Source organism: Lepidochelys kempii, chromosome 10 (assembly GCF_965140265.1).
Source record: "Lepidochelys kempii isolate rLepKem1 chromosome 10, rLepKem1.hap2, whole genome shotgun sequence".
NCBI classification, from domain to species: Eukaryota; Metazoa; Chordata; order Testudines; family Cheloniidae; genus Lepidochelys; species Lepidochelys kempii.
The window spans coordinates 1,980,983-2,005,290 of NC_133265.1; the positions used below are offsets into that span (position 1 = coordinate 1,980,983).

General features: G+C 44.6%; 1 protein-coding gene across 6 annotated transcripts in view; it reads left to right on the top strand.

Moving 5' to 3' along the window:
- Positions 1-24,308, top strand: part of LOC140918037 (epithelial sodium channel subunit beta) — a 51,497-nt gene that overhangs the window by 2,553 nt on the left and 24,636 nt on the right. For 2 of the 6 annotated variants that reach the window (XM_073361609.1, XM_073361606.1), the window contains exons 2-5: positions 13,663-13,734; positions 15,877-16,195; positions 17,306-17,627; positions 19,804-19,997. In XM_073361609.1, coding sequence (XP_073217710.1) covers positions 15,885-16,195; positions 17,306-17,627; positions 19,804-19,997 — 827 coding nt within the window. In that variant the 5' untranslated portion in view covers positions 13,663-13,734; positions 15,877-15,884. Of the gene's footprint in view, positions 1-12,320; positions 12,340-13,662; positions 13,735-15,866; positions 16,196-17,305; positions 17,628-19,803; positions 19,998-24,308 lie in introns of those variants that run through there. The other 4 variants (XR_012161060.1, XM_073361605.1, XM_073361607.1 and 1 more) reach the window with 3 other exon arrangements.

Sequence of the window (24,308 nt, forward strand, 5' to 3'; positions counted from 1 at the left end):
TGGCACCTTTCACGAGCACTAAAATTCACTTAATAAAAACAGCAACACCTTATTACCTGTATTGACACACAAGGCTGCATTAAAGGATAAGTGACAGTTATAAAATAGACTAACAGACGTATTGGAGCATAAGCTTTCGTGAGTGAATATCTTATTCACTTCGTCGGATATTCACGCACAAAGGCTCACAATCCAATACGCCTGTTAGTCTGTAAGGTGCCACAGGACTCTTTGCTGCTTTTACAGTTCCAGATTAACATGGCTACTCCTCTGATACTTGAGTTATAAAATAGATATTTTCCATTATGGGTTGGAGTTTGTGCAGTGCCAGAGAAGCAGCCACCGAATTTCTATTAGTTTTAATGGGTTGCTTTGTGGTTAAAATTGTGCAGTATGCTTAAAATTCACATGGTAATATTGACTATCAATAGCCAAGAATGGATTTTACTTGTTATCCTAAAACACATACTGAGGAGGCCAATCAGAAAGCTTTGGGGATTTAAATGGTTGGTTTTAGATTGTAAGAATAGGAAATAGGTATTTCATTCGTTTAATTCATTTTTCATTTGGTGTGTTTGTGATGTCGCAGGAACCTGTCATTCCTTTCTTACAACACAGGAAATTAATTTGCACTTCAGTAAAGGCTTTAAGCTCCATGTTTTGCAAAATAGAGTATTCTGAGCAGATAGCTTTGTATAATGTGAGGCAGGAAGGAGGAGACCCTTATTGGAATGACAGGATGTATGAGATCTGTTCAGGAGCAAAGCAGGTGTGACCTCCCTAACACTGGGCAGCTGTCTAATGATTAAGCATGAGTGAGGATTTGTGTGTGTCTTGCTGAATTAAGATGAAAAACTTATTAGCTCCATGTATAAATGAGGGCAGAGTAGGGACGTAGCATACAGAGAGGAATCATCAATTCTAGGGCAAGGAACTAGTCCTAAAATTGATTGGTATTACTAGAAGAAACTCTCAGTATGGAAACTTGCCACAGGCCATGGTGAAAAACCTATATAAATAAGAGGAATACATTTTAAAAAGTCATACAAAAGGCATGAGATAGATATCATTAAATTGGCAATAGAAAACCCTCAATTTGTGCAAACATTCTGGAAATACTAATTCAAAATACAAGTTTTCAGTGCTCTACATAAGTCAATAAACCCTTAACTCAGGTGTTCACAACATCCTTAATATGTCCCTAATGGATTTTATTTTATTATAAGACAAATGAATTTCACAGGAGGAATCAAAGTTCAGGAAGCTCAGTGGACTAGTTTGAACAAATAAGATAAGTGTGTTTTGTTTCTGCCTCTGTCAGCAAATGATTTGCTTCACTAACATAACAAGGAAGAATCACTTATTTTACCTCCTTCTGTAATATGTATATGACATATGTCAATGTTTTTGGAATGGAAACTTGTCACTCAAACATCACATAGGTTCAGTAAATGTTTTTCCTACCTGATAAGAGTATGTGCACTACTGGTTCCATTTTTGTTACACTGCCTGGAACTGTGCTTTTTAGTGTTTGATCTGCTGATGGGGGCTAGAGGTCTTTCAGTTCTTTTACACTTTGGCAACACTTGTACAGGCAGTCAAGCCAGTAGAGTATACTGAATGTGTGTATAGTGCAGTCAGGTATCATGTTTCCTATTTAATTTGTATTAACTTCTCAGTTTTTTATATTTAAATCTCTGTGACTAAATGAATGAAGTTAGAGTTTTGATTTTCCAAATATATCAGTGGCCATGTCCTTTGTTCCAGATGTCCCATGCATCCCCAAACAGCTGTCACTTGGATTTCTCATCAGAGAACTGTCCCTCTTGGGGATGTATGATGTGTTACCTGATCTATTCCTGATATAGTGTTATTGTAAAGCACTAAGAAATCCAAACTTATGAGGGAACTGCTGGTTAGAGCTCTTGCTGCACCAGTTACAAGGCTTCTCTTCACACATGTACATTTCTGTTGATATGTATAATACATAAATGTAATTCTCAACATCATCATCCTCACTAAAAACCAACAAAGAACGTGGTTCCTTGGCTTGTTCTAAGTGACTGAAAGGCCACTGACTCTTACAGGAGAAACACAGGACTTGGAATGTATGTCAAGGAGAGGTTTCCAATATTTGAAGAAGAAAGGCCAGGGCGCTCCCCTGCCGTTTAAGGCAAGATAAGCAGGGGAATTCCTGTCTTGCCCTAGTTTGAATATTATGAGTTGGGACTTAGACAAGAGAGAGGCATCCATGTGCCGGCTTGAGGTAGTGCGTGCAGGCCCATAGGTAGAAACTTAGGTGCCTAGGGAACTTTTATGGAAAAAATGTAGGTCCTATGGCACCTACAGTGTCAGGTGGCAGCTGAGGAGGGGTTTCTGGATTGCAGTAGTGCTTAAATCTGGGCTTTAAGTGCCTAAGTCCTTGTGTGGTTCTGGCCCCAAAAGTACTGTAATTTTTCGTGTTGGAAATAGACTGTTATTTTTAAAAACTTAATCCTTTTAAAAAGTCTTCTAATGACATGTAACACACATACTCCATCCCACGCTAGTACTAAGCGTTGTGTCTAGGAGAGTAGACCCTACAGGGAGGTTGGATCTCATTCAGAATTAGCCAAGATATACACAATAATGGAAGCAAAACCTTTGCTGATCAAGTTAACATCACACAGGTTCAGTAAATGATTTTCCGACTTGATAAGAGTATGTACACTACTGGTTCCATTTTTGTTACACTGCCTGTTAGTCTGAAAACTGGTACTAAAATAAGAATATTTCTACCCCTAAATTGCAACAGTTAAATCAGAACAGAGTAAAATCCTTTCTGTAGGAAAACAAGGCGGCAGGTGATTTCTATGTACACTTTGCCCCAGTCTTTGGTTCAGGCTGTGGAAAAGGTGGCATGTGACCAAATGAAGATTGGAGAGGAATTATTGTTGTGCATTTCAGCAAGGAAACTAATAGCAGATATTATGGGCCTGTCCTAGTATCGGAATCATGTTAGCAACTGGTTATTAAACAGAGTCATGACCAACAAACTTTTTGTGTAGCCTCCCTAATCAACGTGGACTGGGATTTTTTAAAAATGAGAACTATGCTCGCCAAACCCTATTACAGACTAATAGGTAGTCTATAGCATGATTTTATAACATGAAGTCTGATCCTATAGGCATCATCAGGCACAGGAGTGTCCCCTTGGATTTCAACAGGAGCAGGATTGGATTTATGGGTCTCAGGGTGTGATGGGAGTAGCCTCTCCACAATGCTGAGGCAAACCATGCTAGGACCATACACACATTTGTTGCTAGCATTATTTCAACCACTGTGTGGATAGGGCCTCCGTGAGTGTGAAATGCATATGGCTCCTTTTGTGCTACAGAAGCCCTGCATCCAGAACTGATTTTCACGATCAGTTATTGAACATTATTTCAGATCACACAATTATGGTAGCAGATGCCAGCAAGAGCCAAACTTTAACTGTGTCCAGACAATGGTGGAGGTATCATCTGGTGTAGACAACTGCTCCATTGTTGACTGGAGGTGTCGATTAAAGTTTGTAAAGTGCTTTGAGATCCTCAGATAACTATAAAAGGGCAGAGTATTACTACAGTATATTGTTGAAGAAAAATGCAACTAATTTCTTATTTACTTATTAGAGAAGAATCCTTACAACCCGAGTAGTGTGTAGGGGCAAAGTGAAGATCATCAGAAGAGGAAGAGACAGGTAGCTGGTAGATGCTTTACCCAGCAGTGCCCAAATCAGGGGAGGGGAAGGTAAAACAGTAAAATGAGAAGCTTCTGGAAGCAGCAATGGGGCATCATAAAGTTTCCCCCATGGCTGCAGTTATTGCTGCATACTTCAATTTTGTAAACAGTGCGATCTAGGGGAAGCAACAAATACATACATTGCCCTGGGTTCATCTGCTACTGCAGTAGCCTGACTGTGCGGTGGAGTTCTGTCTGGCTCCTGCAACCTTCCAAGTTCTCAGCCAAGTTCTCCATTTGGATGTGGGGCAGGGGAGGGGAAGAGTATTGTGCTGCTGTGTTCCCTGATTCAGGGTGGGATAGGGAGGGGTTAGCAATAGTGGTGGGTGGGTGGGTGTGTGAGTGCCAGTTTCTCACTTATCACCTGTGTGCTTTACACTACATGGTACATCCCAGCTAATGGAAGAGCCGGGCAGCCTGAAGGGTTCATAGAGAAGCTGTTGAAGTATCCCTTTAGAAAACATGGGCCACTTGAACTCCTCTGACATTAAGCTCAAGTGAGTACAAGGAGCTGTCTCAGGATTGCAGGTGTGGCTACAGAACCAAGCAAGAGCCAGCTGCAGGAATAAAGAAAGAGTAAGATTTCGTCTTAGAAAAAAAGATTGTAGAAATTAAGGTAAGGAAATGTTGGAAAGGTTAAAAACAAACGTAGGGTTACTTCCCTTCTGGAAAAATGACCATTTGTGTGTGTGAAAGTGCAACTTTTTCTTTTCTGAACCAGCTTTGCCCTTTGAAAGCAACGCTTACTCCGGCCAGAGGGAGTGAGCTTGGCTCTTGGCCTCCTGCAACATTAGAAAATCCCTTTAAAATGGTGTTTGTTAACCAGTCTATTGTGCTACCAGCATTGGACAGAACATTGTTAAAATGTGTCAGGGTTTTTTTTAGAGACGAGGTGGGGGAGGTAATATCTTTTATTAGACCAGCTTCTGGTGGTGAGAGAGACAAGCTTTCAGGCCACACTGAGCTCTTCTTCAGGGCTGGGAAAAGTAATTTTAAATCATTTTATGGTCAGTTTGCTAACCTGGCAGCCAGTTTAGTGCTCAGTCCTGTAAGATACTGACCACTTTAGCCCTGATCCAGCAAAGCTTTTAGATACACGTTTAACTTTAAATCTTTGAGCAGGGTCATTGAAATCAGTGTGCACAGGGTAAAAAGCCAGTTTGCCTCCTGTGGGATTTGGCTCTTAGAATATGAGTCCCCACTACTGTGTTATCTACTGTGTGTAAGCGATAAAGTGAAGGCAGGTTATGTTAAACTCATGCAGGTAAGGATTGACTCCCTCTGCACTGGGGATAAAACTTTTTATGAACAGTTTTAAGCACAGTTCAAAACCAGTTTGGGCTAATTGGATTTGTCTGGTCAACATGGGCAGGGGTTAACTATTTCACAATAACAGGTTTCAGAGTAACAGCCGTGTTAGTCTGTATTCGCAAAAAGAAAAGGAGTACTTGTGGCACCTTAGAGACTAACCAATTTATTTGAGCATGAGCTTTCGTGAGCTACAGCTCACTTCATAATTGGTTAGTCTCTAAGGTGCCACAAGTACTCCTTTTCTTATTTCACAATAGTGTTTAAAAAGCTACTGTAGAACAGTGTTTAGGCCTAGTCATAAACCCATAAATACATAAACCACGTCCGCTTGAATGGGTGGTAAATTGTGATTCAGACTGATTTGATGATAGAAAGATCTGATGACTATATTCCTGTATAAAGTCTCTTGAAATAACAGCTGTTGTGATTATTTTGTTTCGGATATTTACATGACAAGGATTTAACCTCCTAAGTAAATAGTTTCTAAAAATTATTTGGATAAACAGTAATCTCCAGCAGCCTGGAGCCTCCACAGCATTTTTGGTGGGGTTAGAGAGGAGATTATGTCTACACTGAAACCGGAAGATGTACTTTCCTGCTCAAGTAGACATGCCAGCTTGATCAGCGTTGGTGCAAGCATGCTAAAAATAGCAGTGCAAGCGGCAGGATGATCTAGCTTCCCTATGATCCCATCTGAGATGGTAGGTGTGTACTTGGCCAGCTAGCCCTCCTCCAGCTGCACTTCTATTTATGGCTACTCAAGCTGGGAATTAGGACTTCCTGCTCAACAGGGCAGAGTCCTTTTACCAACATGCTATCTAAGTCAGCTCACAGCAGGTCTCGATGGTAGGAGGTTAAAATGCCTTTGGCTTGCCTCCAGTCGCTCTCCCACCATGTCTGTCACCAGTAGAGGTGTACCAGTGGTTCTGCAAAGATGGGTAGATTTTCTCAAAATTGTTATTGAAGTCACAGCAGATGTGGGCAGAGCCTAACTGCAGCCTGGAGCCAATTCAGGGCACTTCCCAGGTCCAGAACTAGGACACGTTTCCACAGATGGATTTAGAAATATCAATTGTGTTAAAATCTTTAAAGGGCCATGGTCAAGATTAGTCATAATTAAAAATCCTCTATTAATAATGTCTCAAATTATGAATAAAGAATTCTCATTTCATTTTCACCTTTTATGCTGTTTGTTTTTTCTCTTCACGGATGATCCAACGCTGCAAAAGTTTACTCACATGAATAATTCCCTCTCAGGCAAGCACATCATTTGACATCAGTGGGATGTCTCGTGTGAGTAGGAGTTGCAAGATAGCATCCTTAAGTTAAGCAATAACACAAAGCTGGTCAGATTAGCTGGTTTTGTTTATACTAGTAGTTATTTTTCCACTTCTTGTGGGGTTGTAACCAGTGTAGTATAATGGGAATGAATCCCAAAGAAAGTTTTAATTGAGTGTTTAGAAAATAATTGAAACATTAGGATAAGTAAATAAACAATTAGATGTTGTGTTTGAACTACTTGACACTGTTTTAAATTACAAGAAAACATAAAATAAGTAATCTGAATCTAGTTTATGATGGCTAATTCTGTGAAAACAACTAGTTGCAAGAGAATACAAAAGGGTGCTGAAAGTACTGGAAATATGAGCTACAAAGTAACTTTTAAAAGGGCCATTTGTTAGATGGATAAATGTAAATACATTCAAGATAGTGCATGTGGGTGTAATGACTGCTACAAAATTATGAACAAAGAAATATAAGTTTCATAGTGGTAGTCATGTTAGTCTGTATCAGCAAAAACAATGAGGAGTCCTTGTGGCACCTTAGAGACTAACAACTTTCTTTGGGCATAAGCTTTCTTGGGCTAAAACCCACTTCCTCAGATGCATGGAGTAAAAAATACAGTAGCAGGTATATATACACAGTACATGAAAAGAAATATAAGTAAACACTTCAAGGTTTTTAATTTTATATAGATAAAAAGATAAGGATACAATGGTGTACATATGCTGCATTATAACTGATTGTAATTGTGTAAATGAAAAGGTTTAAATATTCAGAAGACTATAGAAACGTTGTGGTTTATTCTAAAGAGAATACAATGTTTGTTATGGAAACTTCTGGGGAGCATTTGCTTGAAGAGAAACAAGAGGAAACCCTTCAATCCTGGGTAGAAGAGATATACATTTTACAGTATTGTAATATCAGAATTTATGCATGCTTTATGAATTATGAGTGTTGGCTGTCTGGGCAGTAAAGTGAAAGGCTAATTAATGAATAGTGATTTTCTTGAGTCTATCTGCAATTTCAGATTACTCAGAACATTTTTGAAAAGCACCTGTAGCACAGAAGTCTGTGCTGTGATCCTGGCTGACTAGGGTAATTGGCAAAAAGGAACCAGCTGGTCACTCAGGTCACTGGTTCTTGATCGAGTCCTGTTCAGTAGCAACCAAAAATCGCGAGTGCCTTAGTGGAAGGAGGTGGGGTCTCTGACAGTTCCCAGTCAACAGATGTTGACCTAACTTTCAGAATAGAAAGAAAGTATGTGTGTGTCTGACAGACCAAGGACTCGCTGGACTTGGAGAGGGAACACCCCTCTTGCCACCAGAGGTTCTGTTTCTTGTAAAGGCTCATGGTAGATTGACATGGTAATTTGGAAGAACTTTCCACTGCTGCCACCCATCCCATCCCAGATCTTTGTCTGGAGGTCTTCCCAGAACTGCTGTTCTGGCACCTTCTCAGCACTGAATTCAGAGAGTGGAAGTGTGATGCTCATGTCGTGGCAGTTTGAGGAACCATTCAGTGGTCACCAGCTTGATTAGAAGGGAAAAACTAAGCAGTTTATCCAGTGGGAGTATTCATGACAACTTCCTGTTTTTTTTCCCCTACAGTATGTTTGACACTGTGCCCTGATGCCATAACTCCACTGTCAACACAGTCACATGTAGGAGAACATCTCCTTAACATTTACAAATCGTTTATGAAAGATGATGTAATGGAAGGGAAATATAAGGAACTGAAATTCAAAGTTATCTATAGAAGCCAGTCATCCGGAGGGGATTGTTCAACTGTCAGCCTGTTACTTGGTATGGAGAAGAGCAGTTCTGGATTGCTGGTGATGATAGTAATGCTCATCATCTGGTTTTAATAATCACTGGAAAACCCTGTGGCAAAGAGAGTAGGAAACTGAGGGAGAGAGAATTTTGAAGTGTTATCTTTCAGAGGCTCAAAGAAATCCTCTTCTTTGAGATGCGTTGGAATATATCTGAATGTCTTGGCATCACTTGACCACACCCTTTCCAAAGAAAGCTCCACAAAATCTGGTACCCAATTTGCATCAGCTGCATGACAACTGCAAAAGCAGCACATCCCTCATAACCATGAGGGCTTAATGACTTATTAGTAGGGCCATCCAAATTCACGGCCATGAAAAGCATTTCATGGAGCGTGAAATCTGGTCTCCTGTGAAATCTGGTGCTTTTACACTATACAGATTTCACAGGGGAGACCAGTGTTTCTCAAACTGGGGGTCCTGAGCCAAAAGGGAGCTGCAGGGGGGGCGTCACAAGGTTATTTTAGGGGGTTGCAGTATTGCCTCTCTTACTTCTGTGCTGCCTGCAGAGCTGGGTGCCTGGAGAGCGGCAACTGTTGGTGTGGGCAGTGGGGGGAGGCACTATCCTTGTCGTTTTCTGTGTGGTCGTATATATTTCCCTCTCTTAACTGGTCCCTTCAGCCTGCAGATAAACTCACTTCACACTCTATTGCCAGTAGCAAGGCAGATCTGGGTTATGTCTACACTATGCCACGATGCAGACTATGGGGGTGGGAACTGCAGAGCGCACCAAAGTTTTGCAGCCTCATTGCCCCATATGGACGCTGCTGGCACAAACTAAAAGGTACCCAGTTCACATTAACATAGTCCAGCATGGTGCATTCTGCGGTTCTTGCCCCCGGAGTCCACACTGCAGCACAGTGCAGATGAGAGTGTTAGTCCTTCCTCTGCTGTATGTGAGGAGCTAATTCAGGAAATGCTGTGATGGTGAAGGAGGCTGCAGAAAGTTCCCACTCCTGAATTGGTGGAAATCTTTGAAAGGTCACACAGCTTCTCTTCCAGATTACGGCTAGTATCTCTGTCAGGGATAGGTCCCACACAGTCAGAGCATTCTACCAGCTCCTGGGAAGCAAGTGTTGGCAACTACGGTCTATTGATTTAAAACTATGTAGGAGCCAGAAAGCACTGCCCAGTTACAATTCAGTCATAGTTACACTCACAGTTTCAGTCAGAAAAGTACATGCTACAGCCAGAGTGAGTTGTACAAGGGAAATGGAATTGTTTTCAGAAACTGTAAACTATCCCCTCCAACCACTGCAACTGTGACGGTGGCTGGGAAACAGTGTGGCACACTGCAGTTTAACGTGATCATTAAGGCTGCCTCTGGTCTTAAATCTGTCGTAGTAAATACCTCTCTACAGACCCTCTTTCTTCAGCTGGAACAAAGCTCTAGATTGTACTTTCTGAGGGGAACATTAGCTTTCACAGACTATTTTAGTGAGTGCTTCTCCATCACTACCCATCAGCTCACCAATCTCATGTTGTTAATGGAAAGAACAAGGTGAGAACAAGTTCAAACACAAAGTGAACAACAAAATCTCCAAACCAAAGATGTGAGGGAGAATGAACATTTGAATATAGTTTGGTCAAGCCATGGGCATTTAGACCAAACTTTTAGCCACCTGATTGGGTAAATGACTCTGTGAAACCCTGAAACCGTTCCCACTTGTTGCTCAGAGCTTTCTGGTTTATATAAACTGTAATTTGCTTCCCTAATTTGAAACTTTTATTATTCCCATATCCTGCAGAGCTGTGAACACATTATCCATGTGATGGGCGATCATTGTGTGTCCAGCATGAATGGGGTAGCTCACGTTCTAGTCTAAGTGAGCTAACAAGGGGTTGAGTTGTAATTTGATCTGTTCTTAGAGACCTCTTTACCATTTATTTTCAGAGTTCAGAGCATTATTCCTTTCTAGATGGAACTGTCTGAATCATGGGTCTTAGTTTAGTGTGTCTGATTGCACCCTCCCAGGAAATACCCACAGGAGGCGTTTGGGGAGAAGAAAATCTATTGTGTGTCCTCCCAAGTTTTTCACTTGAGAAGTATGTGTTGGGGATGGGAAGATATTTGTCCCCACATGGACCCAACACCAAAGCAGAAGGTTTAGCCCCATAGCCCCACAGAGCTGCTCTCTGGGGATACATTGGAGGCCAGAGCCATCTGCACAGAGACTCCTCCACACTAACTCCTCTTGTTCTCTCTGGTTGCATAGCTCTGCTGTAGTTGAGGTGACAGGACTCCAACCAGCTTCTTCCACGAAGACCTTAAAGAGGAAAGTTCCCTCGCACAAAAAGGACTTGCTAAAATGTTCAGCTCAGGCTGCAATAACTTTATGATAGCCTCACCGCTGGTTTGAGGGGCTATGGGGGAGGAGGGTTAGGTGAAGGGTCGTGGTACATTTTAATCAAGGCAGCAAAGGGAGTGAAAATATGTGGCCAGGAATGTACAAGTTACTTGGAACAGGGAGAATGCATTGAAAGGAATCCATGACACCTCCTACAGTAACGGCTATCTCAGTGAGCTATTCCAAATAGCATTGGTGGCCAGCAGAATGCATTTCCCATCTGTGCACGCACACGAGAAAGTAGTGGAGTTGCCATGTGGGTTTTTCTTTTTTAAAGCTTCTCAGGATAATTAGGAGCAAACTTGCAAAGCTTTGCCCTTTTTCAAAATGATTGCCAACTCCATTGTTCTTAATTAGGTGAAGCCACAAAACTGTCCTCAATTAAAATAGCCTGTGCAGGCAGCAATGAGGCTGCCCTTGGCAAAGATGGACATGACCTCCCGTTGTTTCCAATTGGACTAATGCTAGATTGGGCTTAATGAAAACGGCCCCTCCTTTGTGCTGTCAGGAGGCAGCGAGAGGGATGCTGTAAGGAGCTGGTGAACAGCAGTGGGACAAGGAGGGACAGTGGGGGAAGCAGGTCACCGGGGGGGGCAGGGAGGGTGCTGTAAAGGGCAAATGAAGGGGGCCAGCACAATCTAGAAGAGTAAGGAGGGCAGCTGTAGGAGAGAGGAATGGGGCACCAGGGAAGACTGAAGGAGGCAGAGGAACCCATGGGGGTACGATGCAATAAGGTGCAGCAAGGAATAGGGGGCAAAGAAGAATTTGAAGGGTGGGAAGTGAAGGGGGGCAGGTAGGAGACTCTGGTGGAGCACAGAGGAGAATGTGAGTTGGACAGAGATCAGGAGGGAGAAAGGACAGTGAATGTGGGGGTGGACGGAGGATAAGGGGAATCTCCCATCAAGAAGCCGGCAGGGAGGATGATTATGTGTATGCTCATTTCAGGGTAGCGTTTGAATCTCAAATTATCAAACACAATTGGAGTCGGCATCTTCCCCCTAAAGCCATAGATCACAGCTCAAAGCAAGAGGCTGGCTTGACAAGAATGAGATTTTTAAAAGCAATCCCCTGACTTAGGAGCCCGGGGCATCATTCTGAATGCTGGGGGGGGGGGGGAGGAGGGGCTACACTGAAGAGATTCTGATTGGTTGTGAATTTTGTTTTAAGAGCGTTAAAATTCAGACTTGGGAGATGTACTATTAAAATAAAGACAGGTTTCAGAGTAACAGCCGTGTTAGTCTATATTCGCAAAAAGAAAAGGAGGACTTGTGGCACCTTAGAGACTAACCAATTTATTTGAGCATGAGCTTTCGTGAGTCTCTAAGGTGCCACAAGTACTCCTTTTTTTTATTAAAATAAGCCAACTCTTCCTTCAAGCCTTTCAAGTATATGAGCCATTGATACACATGTCTGCGTGAACTCAGGATCCCCTTCGGTGGGAGATTTTTAGAACTGAAACAAGACCAGACTTTGTACCTCTCAATTTCAAATTCTTATTTGGTCAGTGGGAAGAGTGAATAAGCAGCAGAGCGAACCCAGATCCCAGGGAATCCAGGTAGTCTGGTCTATCAAGTATGGATTGGATGAATGTACTATAAGGTGGACAGAAAGCTGGCTAGATCATCGGGCTCAGTGGGTAGTGATCAATGGCTTGATGTCTATAGTTGCCAGCCGGTATCGAGTGGAGTGCCCCAGGGATCTGTCCTGGGACTGGTTTTGTTCAACATCTTCATTAATGATCTGGATGATGGGATGGACCCTTGCACCCTCAGCAAGTTCGCGGATGACATTAAGCTGAGGGGAGAGGTAGGTATGCTGGAGGGTACAGATAGAGTCCAGAGTGACCTAGACAAATCGGAGGATAGGGCCAAAAGAAATCTGATGAGGTTCAACAAGGACAAGTGCAGAGTCCTGCACTTAGGACACAAGAATCCCATGCACCACTACAGACTAGGGACCGAATGGCTAAGCGGCAGTCCTGCAGAAAAAGACCTAGGGATTACAGTGGACGAGAAGCTGGATATGAGTCAGCAGTGTGCCCTTGTTGCCAAGAAGGCCAATGGCGTATTGGGCTGTATTAGTAGGAGCATTGCCAGCAGATCGAGGGAAGTGATTATTCCCCTCTATTCAGCACTAGTGAGGCCACACCTGGAGTATTGCATCCAGTTTTGGTTCCCCCACTACAGAAGGGATGTGGACAAATTGGAGAGAGTCCAGCGGAGGGCAATGAAAATGATTAGGGGGCTGGGGCACATGACTTATGAGGAGAGGCTGAGGGAACTGGGCTTATTTAGTCTGCATAAGAGAAGAGTGAGGGGCGATTTGATAGCACCCCTTTAATTACCAGAAGGGGGGTTCCAAAGAGGATGAAGCTCGGCTGATCTCAGTGGTGGCAGATGACAGAACAAGAAGCAATGGTCTCAAGTTGCAGTAGGGGAAGTCTAGGATGGATATTAGGAAACACTATTTCACTAGCAGAGAGGTGAAGCACTGGAAAGCGTTACCTAGGGAGGTGGTTGAATCATCATAGAATACCAGGGTTGGAAGGGACCTCAGGAGGTCATCTACTCCAACCCCATGCTCAAAGCAGGACCAATCCCCAATTTTTGCCCCAGATCCCTAAATGACCCCCTCAAGGATTGAACTCACAACCCTGGGTTTAGCAGGCCAATGCTCAAAGCACTGAGCTATCTGCCCCGCGTCCCCGTCCCCCGGTGATCCTTAGAGGTTTTTAAGGCCCAGCTTGACAAAGCCCTGTCTGCGATGATTTAGTTGGGGATTGGTCCTGTTTTGAGCAGGGAGTTGGACTAGATGACCTCCTGAGGTCTCTTCCAACCCTATTCTATGATCAAAGCTGGATGTTGCCCAGTGGAGTTTGGGTGTGTTTTAATTTTAATCTAATCTAAATCTTTTAATGTTTTTTTTTAAAAGAGGGAGAAATATTTACTAGTTTGCTTTTGCCAATCTCTCTGGCTTCCAGTGTATTTTGGTTATGCCAGTTTATGAAACAAGGGTTGTCCTTGAGGTTTCCTGATCTGGGATTTAGCAAGCAGATGTCTAACTGGTGACAGGACAGCTGAGGTGAAAAGACCACATGTAATAAACCTCCAGCCTTTCTTTATGCCGCAGGTTTGCTTATTCCTCTGGAATTGCCTACTCAGAGGGTATCTACTGCTTGGACCACTCCTGTCTTGCACGGTGGTGAGTTGGGATGCAGCGAAGAGCCATTGCTTCTGCAGTACCCCAGCCCCTGCAGAGAGCTTCTGCAGGGTCAGGCATCCATGACTGGAAAGTAGAAGAGATGGGCAGGAAAAGTGCATATTGCCTGCCCTCATCCCCACCACAGACCTGCACAAAAGCCAGTGGAAAGTTAATCGAACCTAAAGGCCCCCTTCATGCTGAAGAAACTCTTGCGAGCAGGGGGCTTGGAGAGTCCTTCCTTGGTATTGTGACTTCATTGGAGCAATGCTGTCAGGGAGGCGGAGGGCTGGGGGCCCCAGGTCCCCTTTGCAGGTTCCATGAAATCTGCTGGGTTTGGGGACAAAACTGCTTCCTGTTCCCAGGAGGAAGGAGTCTAAGCCCTGTCCCTGACACAACAATCCTAGGAAATCTCTGGAATGGGATAGTGCTAGGGGGCGGGGGAGTTCCTCCCCTCCAGAGCTCCTTACCATGGGTTTTGCTTAGGGAAGAGGTAATCTGGGTCTCATGACATTTGATCTTGGGTGATGAGGCTCTGTTGGGGCATGGCACAGGATCATAGGGCTGTGAGTAACTGGAGACAGATGGAGTTTGACTCCAGCTCAGCATGAAGTTGTGAGACACCACAAAGTCAGTGAATCGTTTTCAATCTTTATCAAACTCATTGCACTCGCAGTCTTGGCCAGATGTGGAAGGTGTCCTCACCCACTCCCCATAAACAGCTGAGCCTGTGTGAGTACTCAGTTACTATCCAGTTCCTCTGCTCGGATAGGTAAGGTTTCAAACTGATGCAGTCATCTCACCAAACAGGCCCAAGAGAAAAAGACCATCTAACCAAATGAAATCAGCCTACATTGTCTTCCAATTCTAGAGGAGTAAAGAGATCCTTCGAGTGTGCATGGCCTATACCCCAGCAACCTGTACAGCAACTTTCCTTTTATATTTTATCTACATGGGATTAAAGTTAGTGAGAGTAACATTGCATAAAAGCAGAATTTGTTCTTTCTTCTGAATATTGCTGATTATTGAAACGTTTCTAGTTCTACACTTTCAGTATTACTGCTCCCTCTGTGCTTAATACCATATTTAACATGGGTCCTCAATCCTGACATTCTACATTTTAAACCTCTGAACGATTTTCAACTTAGCTAGATCTCTCTTTTGTTGTGAAATTCTGCTCCGGGATATAAAGATTTAGTAACACGCATTCTCAACTCACAATAGCAGCATAAAATGTACCATGTACTCACAATACCAATGCAAAATATGCAGCATCCCTCACATCAGCAGCACAAAATGTACTGATATTATCTCAAAACAAAGGTATCTGGAGAAAAAAAAACAATCTATTGTCCTTTCTCTGGCAGGCACCCTCAGCCCTTTGACATTTTTAGTCTTGAAAATGGACACTTGTGCCCAAATCCCTCTTTCCTACTCCCCTTTCGGGAGGTGGATACATCTGATGCCCAAGGAGTTGGTAATACTTCTTCCCCAGTCATTTTAAGTCAAATCCCTTTAGGTCCCTTCTACACTGAGAGTTGAGCTGAGTTAGCCTAATTGCTGTTCTAAACCAGTTCAGAGTCATGCAGTTTAAACAGACCTAGAGCAGATAAAGATTTAAGACTAAGACTGGTCTACAGTAGTAGCATACATTAATGTTCATACAGTGCCATGAATGATGGTTCTTTGAGACAAAATAGGGGTCCCTTCTCCAAGGATCTTACACAGTTTAGGCTGTAATAGGCTCAGAATGGGTTTGCAAGTATGACTTGCCTTCCAATAACTGCATGTTTTCTGTTCCCCACGTCTAGGTGGGAAGGATTTCCAGTATTGCCGTAGGAAGCCCAGCTCTGGGGTGGTGGTACAGGGGGAGGTTGAGAGGTCTCCAGAACTCTTTCAACACGGGTAGTGAGACGCTGAGAATCTCATTCACATTTCCCTCGTGGCAACACAGACCACAACCATTAGGGCATAGGTGAGATCGCTACCCTGTGATCTGTGAAATCCACCTGTAGAGCTACCAGAGACAGGCTGAAGGCACCTGCTGGTTAGCCTCCCATCTGAAGGACTCCTAGAAGCAGAATATGGCAAGTAATTTAAATCCCGCTGCCTAAGACTAACCTGTTTTCCCCCCCATGTTCACAGGCATTACAATGAACTTTAAAAGGTATTTCATTAGAGTGCTGCACCGTCTCCAGAAGGGGCCAGGATACACATACAAAGAGCTGCTGGTCTGGTACTGCGATAACACCAACACGCATGGACCCAAGCGCATCATCCGAGAGGGGCCAAAGAAAAAAGTCATCTGGTTTTTCCTGACTCTGCTCTTCGCATCTCTCGTCTTCTGGCAATGGGGGATCCTCATTGGCACATACCTCTCCTACAGTGTCAGTTCATCTCTCTCTATAGGGTTTAAGACCATGAAGTTCCCAGCAGTCACAGTCTGTAATGCCAGCCCCTACAAGTGAGTTGCCTATCTGCACCAAGTGATACAGCATCAGCTGTGAAGCTGACTTTCTCAGTGACATTTCCAGAGCATAGCACTATAAATCTTTTCCATCTCAAATTGCAAAGATATGGGCTTTCTGAAAGTGGCCATTGTCATTCAGCAAGCCCTTTAAACCAGTGGTTCCCAAACTTGTTCCGCCGCTTGTGCAGGGAAAGCCCCTGGCGGGCCGGCCGGTATGTTTACCTGCCGCATCCGCAGGGTCGGCCGATCGTGGCTCCCAGTGGCCGCGGTTTGCTGCTCCAGGCCAATGGGGGCTGCGGGAAGCGGCGCGGGCTGAGGGACGTACTAGCTGCCGCTTCCAGCAGATCCCATTGGCCTGGAGCAGTGAACCGTGGCCACTGGGAGCCGCGATCGGCCGAACCTGCGGACACGGCAGGTAAACAAACCGGCCCAGCCCTCCAGGGGCTTTCCTTGCACAAGCGGCGGAACAAGTCTGGGAACCACTGCTGTAAACAAATGAAAACAAAAGAATGAATGAAAACACTTTCCGCAACCCAACCCCATTATCTGGGTGCCACAAAAGGCTAATATCTGCTCTCAGTTACTTCAATGTAAATTCAGAGTAACTCCTATGAAATCAGGCAGTCCAACAACTTCACTGGAGGTACTTTAAATTTACATCAATATGACAGAGCAGAGGTGTGGCCCAAAGTGTAAAGTACATCCCAGTCAGTAGTGTAAAGTACATCCCAAAACTTAGAGCAGATCCACAAGTAGGTTGATTTTTGTGTCTTCTCCTTCTAGAGTGGCTCCTGGGTATGTTAGCCCTCTGCTGACCCAGGAACATGAGTTATTTGAAAGATAATGACATTATTTCTGTAAACACAAGTCATCAGTAAAACACTGATGGTTTATCGCCTCGCTAATTTTATATCTGGTTCTTGCTCCAGGGTCTGGCCGCCAGGATACACATTCTAGCCTAGATCACACTTTGTACATGGACTGCATTCATTTTTCAGTAACTCTTTATGAAGCTACCTAAGGCCCATGTTCCCTATAGACATTCAATCTACTGCAAGCCACTGCCACCTTCCCAGCACCTGCTAACTGCTCTTTGTCCTTCAGATACTCCAAGGTGAGGCATCTATTGAAAGAGTTGGATGCGCTCACCGAGGCAGCCCTGGAAAGGATCCTGCAGTCCAAGCATGGGGACGCAATCTCAGCTCCCCCACTAAACTCCAGTGAGACTGTTTCTCAGAGGTTAGACCTGAAGCTCTGGAACCAAATCCCCTTGGTTCTGATTGATGAGAGTGACCCAGACCATCCCGTCATTATCGATCTCTTTGAGACCGACCAAAGCGGCTCAGGAACCCGACCCAACAGTTCCTCTCCCACCCTGTCCAACGTGACATCAGAAGCACAGAAACACAAAGTGGCAGTGAAGCTGGTAAGTGTAGGTTTGTGGCTCCATGCAGATGTGCTCTGCACTTCGCTCGAGGACACAAATGGGAGTTACACAAACATTTGGGGAGGAGAGTTAAGCCGTGGGAGTAAGGCAGATAGGGCTGTATCCATTGACACAGGATGACTATGGCCGTGAAAAAAGCTAATGCGGTCTTGGGATGCATCAGGCGATGTATTTCCAGTAGAGATAAGGAGGTGTTAGTACCGTTATACAAGGCACTGGTGAGACTTCACCTGGAATACTGTGTGCAGTTCTGGTCTCCCATGTTTAAGGATGAATTCAAACTTGAACAGGTACAGAGAAGAGGTACTAGGATGATCTGAGGAATGGAAAACCTGTCTTATGAAAGGAGACTCAAGGAGCTTGGCTTGTTTAGCCTAACCAAAAGAAGGTTGAGGGGAGATATGATTGCTCTCTATAAATATATCAGAGGGATAAATACCGGAGAGGGAGAGGAATTATTTAAGCTCAGTACCAATGTGGACACAAGAACAAATGGATATAAACTGGCCATTGGGAAATTTAGACTTGAAATTGGACGAAGGTTTCTAACCATAAGAGGAGTGAAGTTCTGGAATAGCCTTCCAAGGGAAGCATTGGGGGCAAAAGACCTATCTGGCTTCAAGATTAAACTCAATAAGTTTATGGAGGAGATGGTATGATGGGATAACATGATTTTGGCAATTAACTGATCTTTAACTATTCATGGTAAATAGGCCCAGTGGCCTGTGATGGGATGTTAGATGGGGTGGGATCTGAGTTACTACAGAGAATTCTTTCCTGGGTATCTGGCTGGTGAATCTTGCCCACATGCTCAGGGTTCAGCTGATCGCCATATTTGGGGTCTGGAAGGAATTTTCCTCCAGGGCAGATTGGAAGAGGCCCTGGGGGGTTTTTCACCTTCCTCTGTAGCATGGGGCATGGGTCACTTGCTGGAGGATTCTCTGCACCTTGAAGTCTTTAAACCATGATTTGAGGACTTCAATAGGTCAGACATAGGTGAGAGGTTTACTGCAGGAGTGGGTGGGTGAGATTCTGTGGCCTGCATTGTGAAGGTCAGACTAGATGATCATAATGGTCCCTTCTGACCTTAATACCTATGAGTCTATGAGACATAGCCTCTGCTAGAACGTAAAGCACAAATGGGGCCTCTGGATTTTGTTTCTCCACCAGGTTTCTCTCTTGAAAAGCTGCATCATGTGGTCCATGCTGGCTCATAAAGGGGCCCTGGCACAGTTCTGTGCATCATTTCCAGTCATTTTCTCTCAGTTTAGAGCTGGTTGGAACTGAGCAAGGATCCCATATCAAATGATTTCCCGCAGAGTGACACACTGGGTGTATGGCTGGGGGCTGCTCCATCAGGCTGGTGCATCTCTGGAAGGTTGTTCCATAGGACTCGCTGGTAACACTGGCGTACTGGGGGGCTGCTGGGTTTGAGATTTTTCTAATCACACCAGCCTAGAACCAGTTTGTTTCACTTCTAATCTTTTGGGCCTGATCCTGCCCCCAGGTGACACACCCGAGACTCTGGCTGCAGTCATTCATTAGGGATTCTGAGGGCCCCCACCAGGATCAAACACTCAGGGCTTGTGTGGATGAAAAGTTAGTGCCCAGCAAGCTGGTGTGTAAATCTCTCTCATGCTAATGTATTGCACACTGACGGTCTGCATGGACTCTGCTCCCACACCCGGAAAGCTCCTTAGTACATTGCTATCCACTCCATGGGAGTAGCACACTAGGGATCTTCTAGTGCACAGTAGCAGGGTCGTCTGGTAACTGAGCTAGGTGCAACCGACAGCAGATGGGTTCCAAGGTGAAATTCACCTGTGGTATGAAGGCCCGTGTTAGATGCACCAGTCCACTGAAGCCCTGCCCTGGGGACCATGGGCAGAGCTGCACTTAGATGTCCTTGCTCTGCAGAAAGGGCATCCATGCCAGCCATGCAAATACCCATATGGGTAGTGGTGATGGAGTGGGCTGGGAGGTGGCCACAGGATTTACATTCCTGTATGCTGTGACCCCAATACCCTGTGAATGCTACAGAGGGCCACAGCCACTACTCCAGCCCATAGGTTATCCCATCCCTCTGAACACAAGGCCAGCCGCCTGCTGGTTGTTTGTTAGTTACACATTAATATCTAACTCCATGTGTCTTCAGTGCCACCACAAGGACACCCCCCAGTGCATCTACAGGAACTTCACCAGCGCAGCCCAAGCAGTGACAGAATGGTACGTTCTACAGTCTACTAGCATCCTCTCGAAAGTCCCGCTGCAAGAGAGGATCAGGATGGGCTACCAGCCAGAGGACATGATCCTAGCATGTCTGTATGGGGCAGAGCCCTGCAGCTACAGGTATGTGGAACCCACTGAACTTCTACTTACTCTGTGTCACTTGAAACTATACTGGGCAAAATGAGTATGAAGCTCTTCGGAGCAGGGACCACTTTCTTCTGTGTCTGTAGAATGCTGAGCACAATGGGGTCCTGGTCCATGACAGAGGCTCCTAGACGCTTTGGAAATATGAATAATTACTACTACTATGAATTATTAAATCATGTACGAGCCAGGGCCTCACACTGATGTGTGATTCCTGCTCCTTTTATTGTCTTTCTAAATATTTTCATTGTACAGAATCAAGTCCTTAAAAGGCAAAGAAAAATGTTTATCTAGAAGTCTGTATTAATTTGTAATAGAAACAGCACACAAGTCTCACTCCTTACAGCAATGAATTGCAATTTGGCTTTTATCCATCCAGTGTTGCTGGGTGCTCATTAGCCTGAATGGAGCAGGGATCTTATAACAGAATCTCAAATCAAATTATTAAATGGCCTAAACTTGAACTGGGTATTCCCATCACAGCTTCCCCATTTGGAGTGTTACTGGATGCTCGCTTCTGTTAAAGCCTCCAACCAAAATTTAAGGTAACTTCTTAAATAGTCAGTTATTTAAAAAAAGGGAAAAGACACCTCCGTTCATGCTGCAGCTCTGTCTCTGCGGTTCCAGCCAGTACAGAGCCTACACTTGAGTCTATTTCACAGGGAGAGCGGAGTGCAGCAGGGGAAACAACCCACATAGTCAGGTTTATGGCAGAATATTTTTTAATTTTAAAAAGAAAACCTCAATTCAAAAACTTCAACCTCGAAGACCATGCGCCTGACCTGTAATTAGTGATGGACAAAGCTACTGCAATAGGCTTCAGCAGCTCCGGGGGTCGCTGCTTTTCTTAAGCTTACCTCAGTGAATCAAGAGATTTCCAATGCTCCCTAGTTAATACGAGAGCCACATATCCCACAGGATTTCTGGTTTTGATCATAGAATCATAGAATATCAGGGTTGGAAGGGACCTCAGGAGGTCATCTAGTCCAACCCCCTGCTCAAAGCAGGACCAATCCCCAATTAAATCATCCCAGCCAGGGCTTTGTCAAGCCTGACCTTAAAAACTTCTAAGGAAGGAGATTCTACCACCTCCCTAGGTAACGCATTCCAGTGTTTCACCACCCTCCTAGTGAAAAAGTTTTTCCTAATATCCAACCTAAACCTCCCCCACTGCAACTTGAGACCATTACTCCTTGTCCTGTCATCTTCTACCACTGAGAATAGTCTAGAACCATCCTCTCTGGAACCACCTCTGAGGTAGTTGAAAGTAGCTATCAAATCCCCCCTCATTCTTCTCTTCTGCAGACTAAACAATCCCAGTTCCCTCAGCCTCTCCTCATAAGTCATGTGTTCCAGACCCCTAATCATTTTTGTTGCCCTTCGCTGGACTCTCTCCAATTTATCCACATCCTTCTTGTAGTGTGGGGCCCAAAACTGGACACAGTACTCCAGATGAGGCCTCACCAATGTCGAATAGAGAGGAATGATCACGTCCCTCGATCTGCTCGTTATGCCCCTACTTATACATCCCAAAATGCCATTGGCCTTCTTGGCAACAAGGGCACACTGCTGACTCATATCCTGCTTCTCGTCCACTGTCACCCCTAGGTCCTTTTCCGCAGAACTGCTGCCGAGCCATTCGGTCCCTAGTCTGTAGCTGTGCATTGGGTTCTTCCGTCCTAAGTGCAGGACCCTGCACTTATCCTTATTGAACCTCATCAGATTTCTTTTGGCCCAATCCTCCAATTTGTCTAGGTCCCTCTGTATCCTATCCCTGCCCTCCAGCGTATCTACCACTCCTCCCAGTTTAGTATCATCCGCAAATTTGCTGAGAGTACAATCCACACCATCCTCCAGATCATTTATGAAGATATTGAACAAAACCAGCCCCAGGACCGACCCCTGGGGCACTCCACTTGACACCGGCTGCCAACTAGACATGGAGCCATTGATCACTACCCGTTGAGCCAGACAATCTAGCCAACTTTCTACCCACCTTATAGTGCATTCATCCAGCCCATACTTCTTTAACTTGCTGACAAGAATACTGTGGGAGACCGTGTCAAAAGCTTTGCTAAAGTCAAGAAACAATACATCCACTGCTTTCCCTTCATCCACAGAACCAGTAATCTCATCATAGAAGGCGATTAGATTAGTCAGGCATGACCTTCCCTTGGTGAATCCATGCTGGCTGTTCCTGATCACTTTCCTCTCATGTAAGTGCTTCAGGATTGATTCTTTGAGGACCTGCTCCATGATTTTTCCGGGGACTGAGGTGAGGCTGACTGGCCTGTAGTTCCGAGGATCCTCCTTCTTCCCTTTTTTAAAGATTGGCACTACATTAGCCTTTTTCCAGTCATCCGGGCCTTCCCCCATTCGTCACGAGTTTTCAAAGATAATGGCCAATGGCTCTGCAATCACAGCCGCCAATTCCTTTAGCACTCTCGGATGCAACTCGTCCAGCCCCAAGGACTTGTGCACGTCCAGCTTTTCTAAATAGTCTCTAACCACCTCTATCTCCACAGAGGGCTGGCCACCTATTCCCCATGTTGTGATGCCCAGCACAGCAGTCTGGGAGCTGACCTTGTTAGTGAAGACAGAGGCAAAAAAAGCATTGAGTACATTAGCTTTTTCCACATCCTCTGTCACTAGGTTGCCTCCCTCATTTATTAAGGGGCCCACACTTTCCTTGGCTTTCTTCTTGTTGCCAACATACCTGAAGAAACCCTTCTTGTTACTCTTGACATCTCTCGCTAGCTGCAGCTCCAGGTGCGATTTGGCCCTCCTGATTTCATTCCTACATGCCCGAGCAATATTTTTATACTCTTCCCTGGTCATATGTCCAACCTTCCACTTCTTGTAAGCTTCTTTTTTGTGTTTAAGATCAGCAAGGATTTCACTGTTAAGCCAAGCTGGTCGCCTGCCATATTTACTATTCTTTCGACACATCGGGATGGTTTGTCCCTGTAACCTCAACAGGGATTCCTTGAAATACAGCCAGCTCTCCTGGACTCCTTTCCCCTTCATGTTAGTCCCCCAGGGCATCCTACCCATCCGTTCCCTGAGGGAGTCGAAGTCTGCTTTCCTGAAGTCCAGGGTCCATATCCTGCTGCTTACCTTTCTTCCCTGCGTCAGGATCCTGAACTCAACCAACTCATGGTCACTGCCTCCCAGATTTCCATCCACTTTTGCTTTCCCCACTAATTCTTCCCGGTTTGTGAGCAGCAGGTCAAGATCCCAGCTGCAGTGGACATGCAGGGGCAGAGTAAAATATTCTCAGGCTGGGGTTGGTTTGAGTTTTAGAAGCAGGTGCAGGTTGGTCTTTATTTGATCTGAGTTTGTTCACTTTCCCTGCTTATAGTATCTCATTCTTGTCCACAGGCTCCAACACACAACTTGAAAAACCCTACTGGTGAAATCTGATAGTGTTCTTACTTTAATTACATGTACAGATTGGCATACTGAGAAGCCAACACTTAAGGCTTAGCTGGTAAAGTCTGGGTAACTGAGATCAATTTAATTCTGCATAGGAGCATTGCAAAGGAATTTGCTGGTGAATATTAATTATAATATTTACATTATGTATAATATTCATGTCAATCAATAGAAATGACCCTAAGGAGCAAAAGAGCAGACATGTACATGGGCTGCAGGGTGATTATGGATTGGTTAATATCAACACTACTCCAAGCTCCCCTCCAAATCAGTGGGAATTATGTGCTCTTCACAGCTGCAGGATTAGACCCTTAATCTTTCTCATCTTCCTTCTTCCATTTGTACAGACTGAGTAATTGAAAATGCGCCTGCTGATTAACACCCTGCGGTCACTGGTGGATGATTTGGAACTAACATAAGCACAGAGACTTAATTACTCTTCTATCACGGTCTTATTTGTACCAAGTGTCCCAACACAGAACAATGCCAGTGTGTCTGTGTACCAGGTGGAGAGTCTGTGCATGTTTTATTCCTGTCAGCAACAAAGCCAATTGCCCTGGGCATATTCCCAAGGTTGCTGATTACCATTTGGATATCAATGGAGTTCCATGCATGGAGTGAGAGCCGTTACTCTGCAGGGCGCCTGGACACCCAATGTCCGCTCTGCAGTCTTCCAACACAAGTTGATGGGTTCGCTCGTTATTATGAAGGGTTGTACCCTCCACATGCTCTCAGAGTGGAACCTATATTGACAAGAGTGGGGGCTCTACCTGCTAACAGAGGAGAGACTGTGAGCCAATGCTCATAACAGATGTATTTGCCCATCTGTGTTTGAGAATGTACGAACTTCCC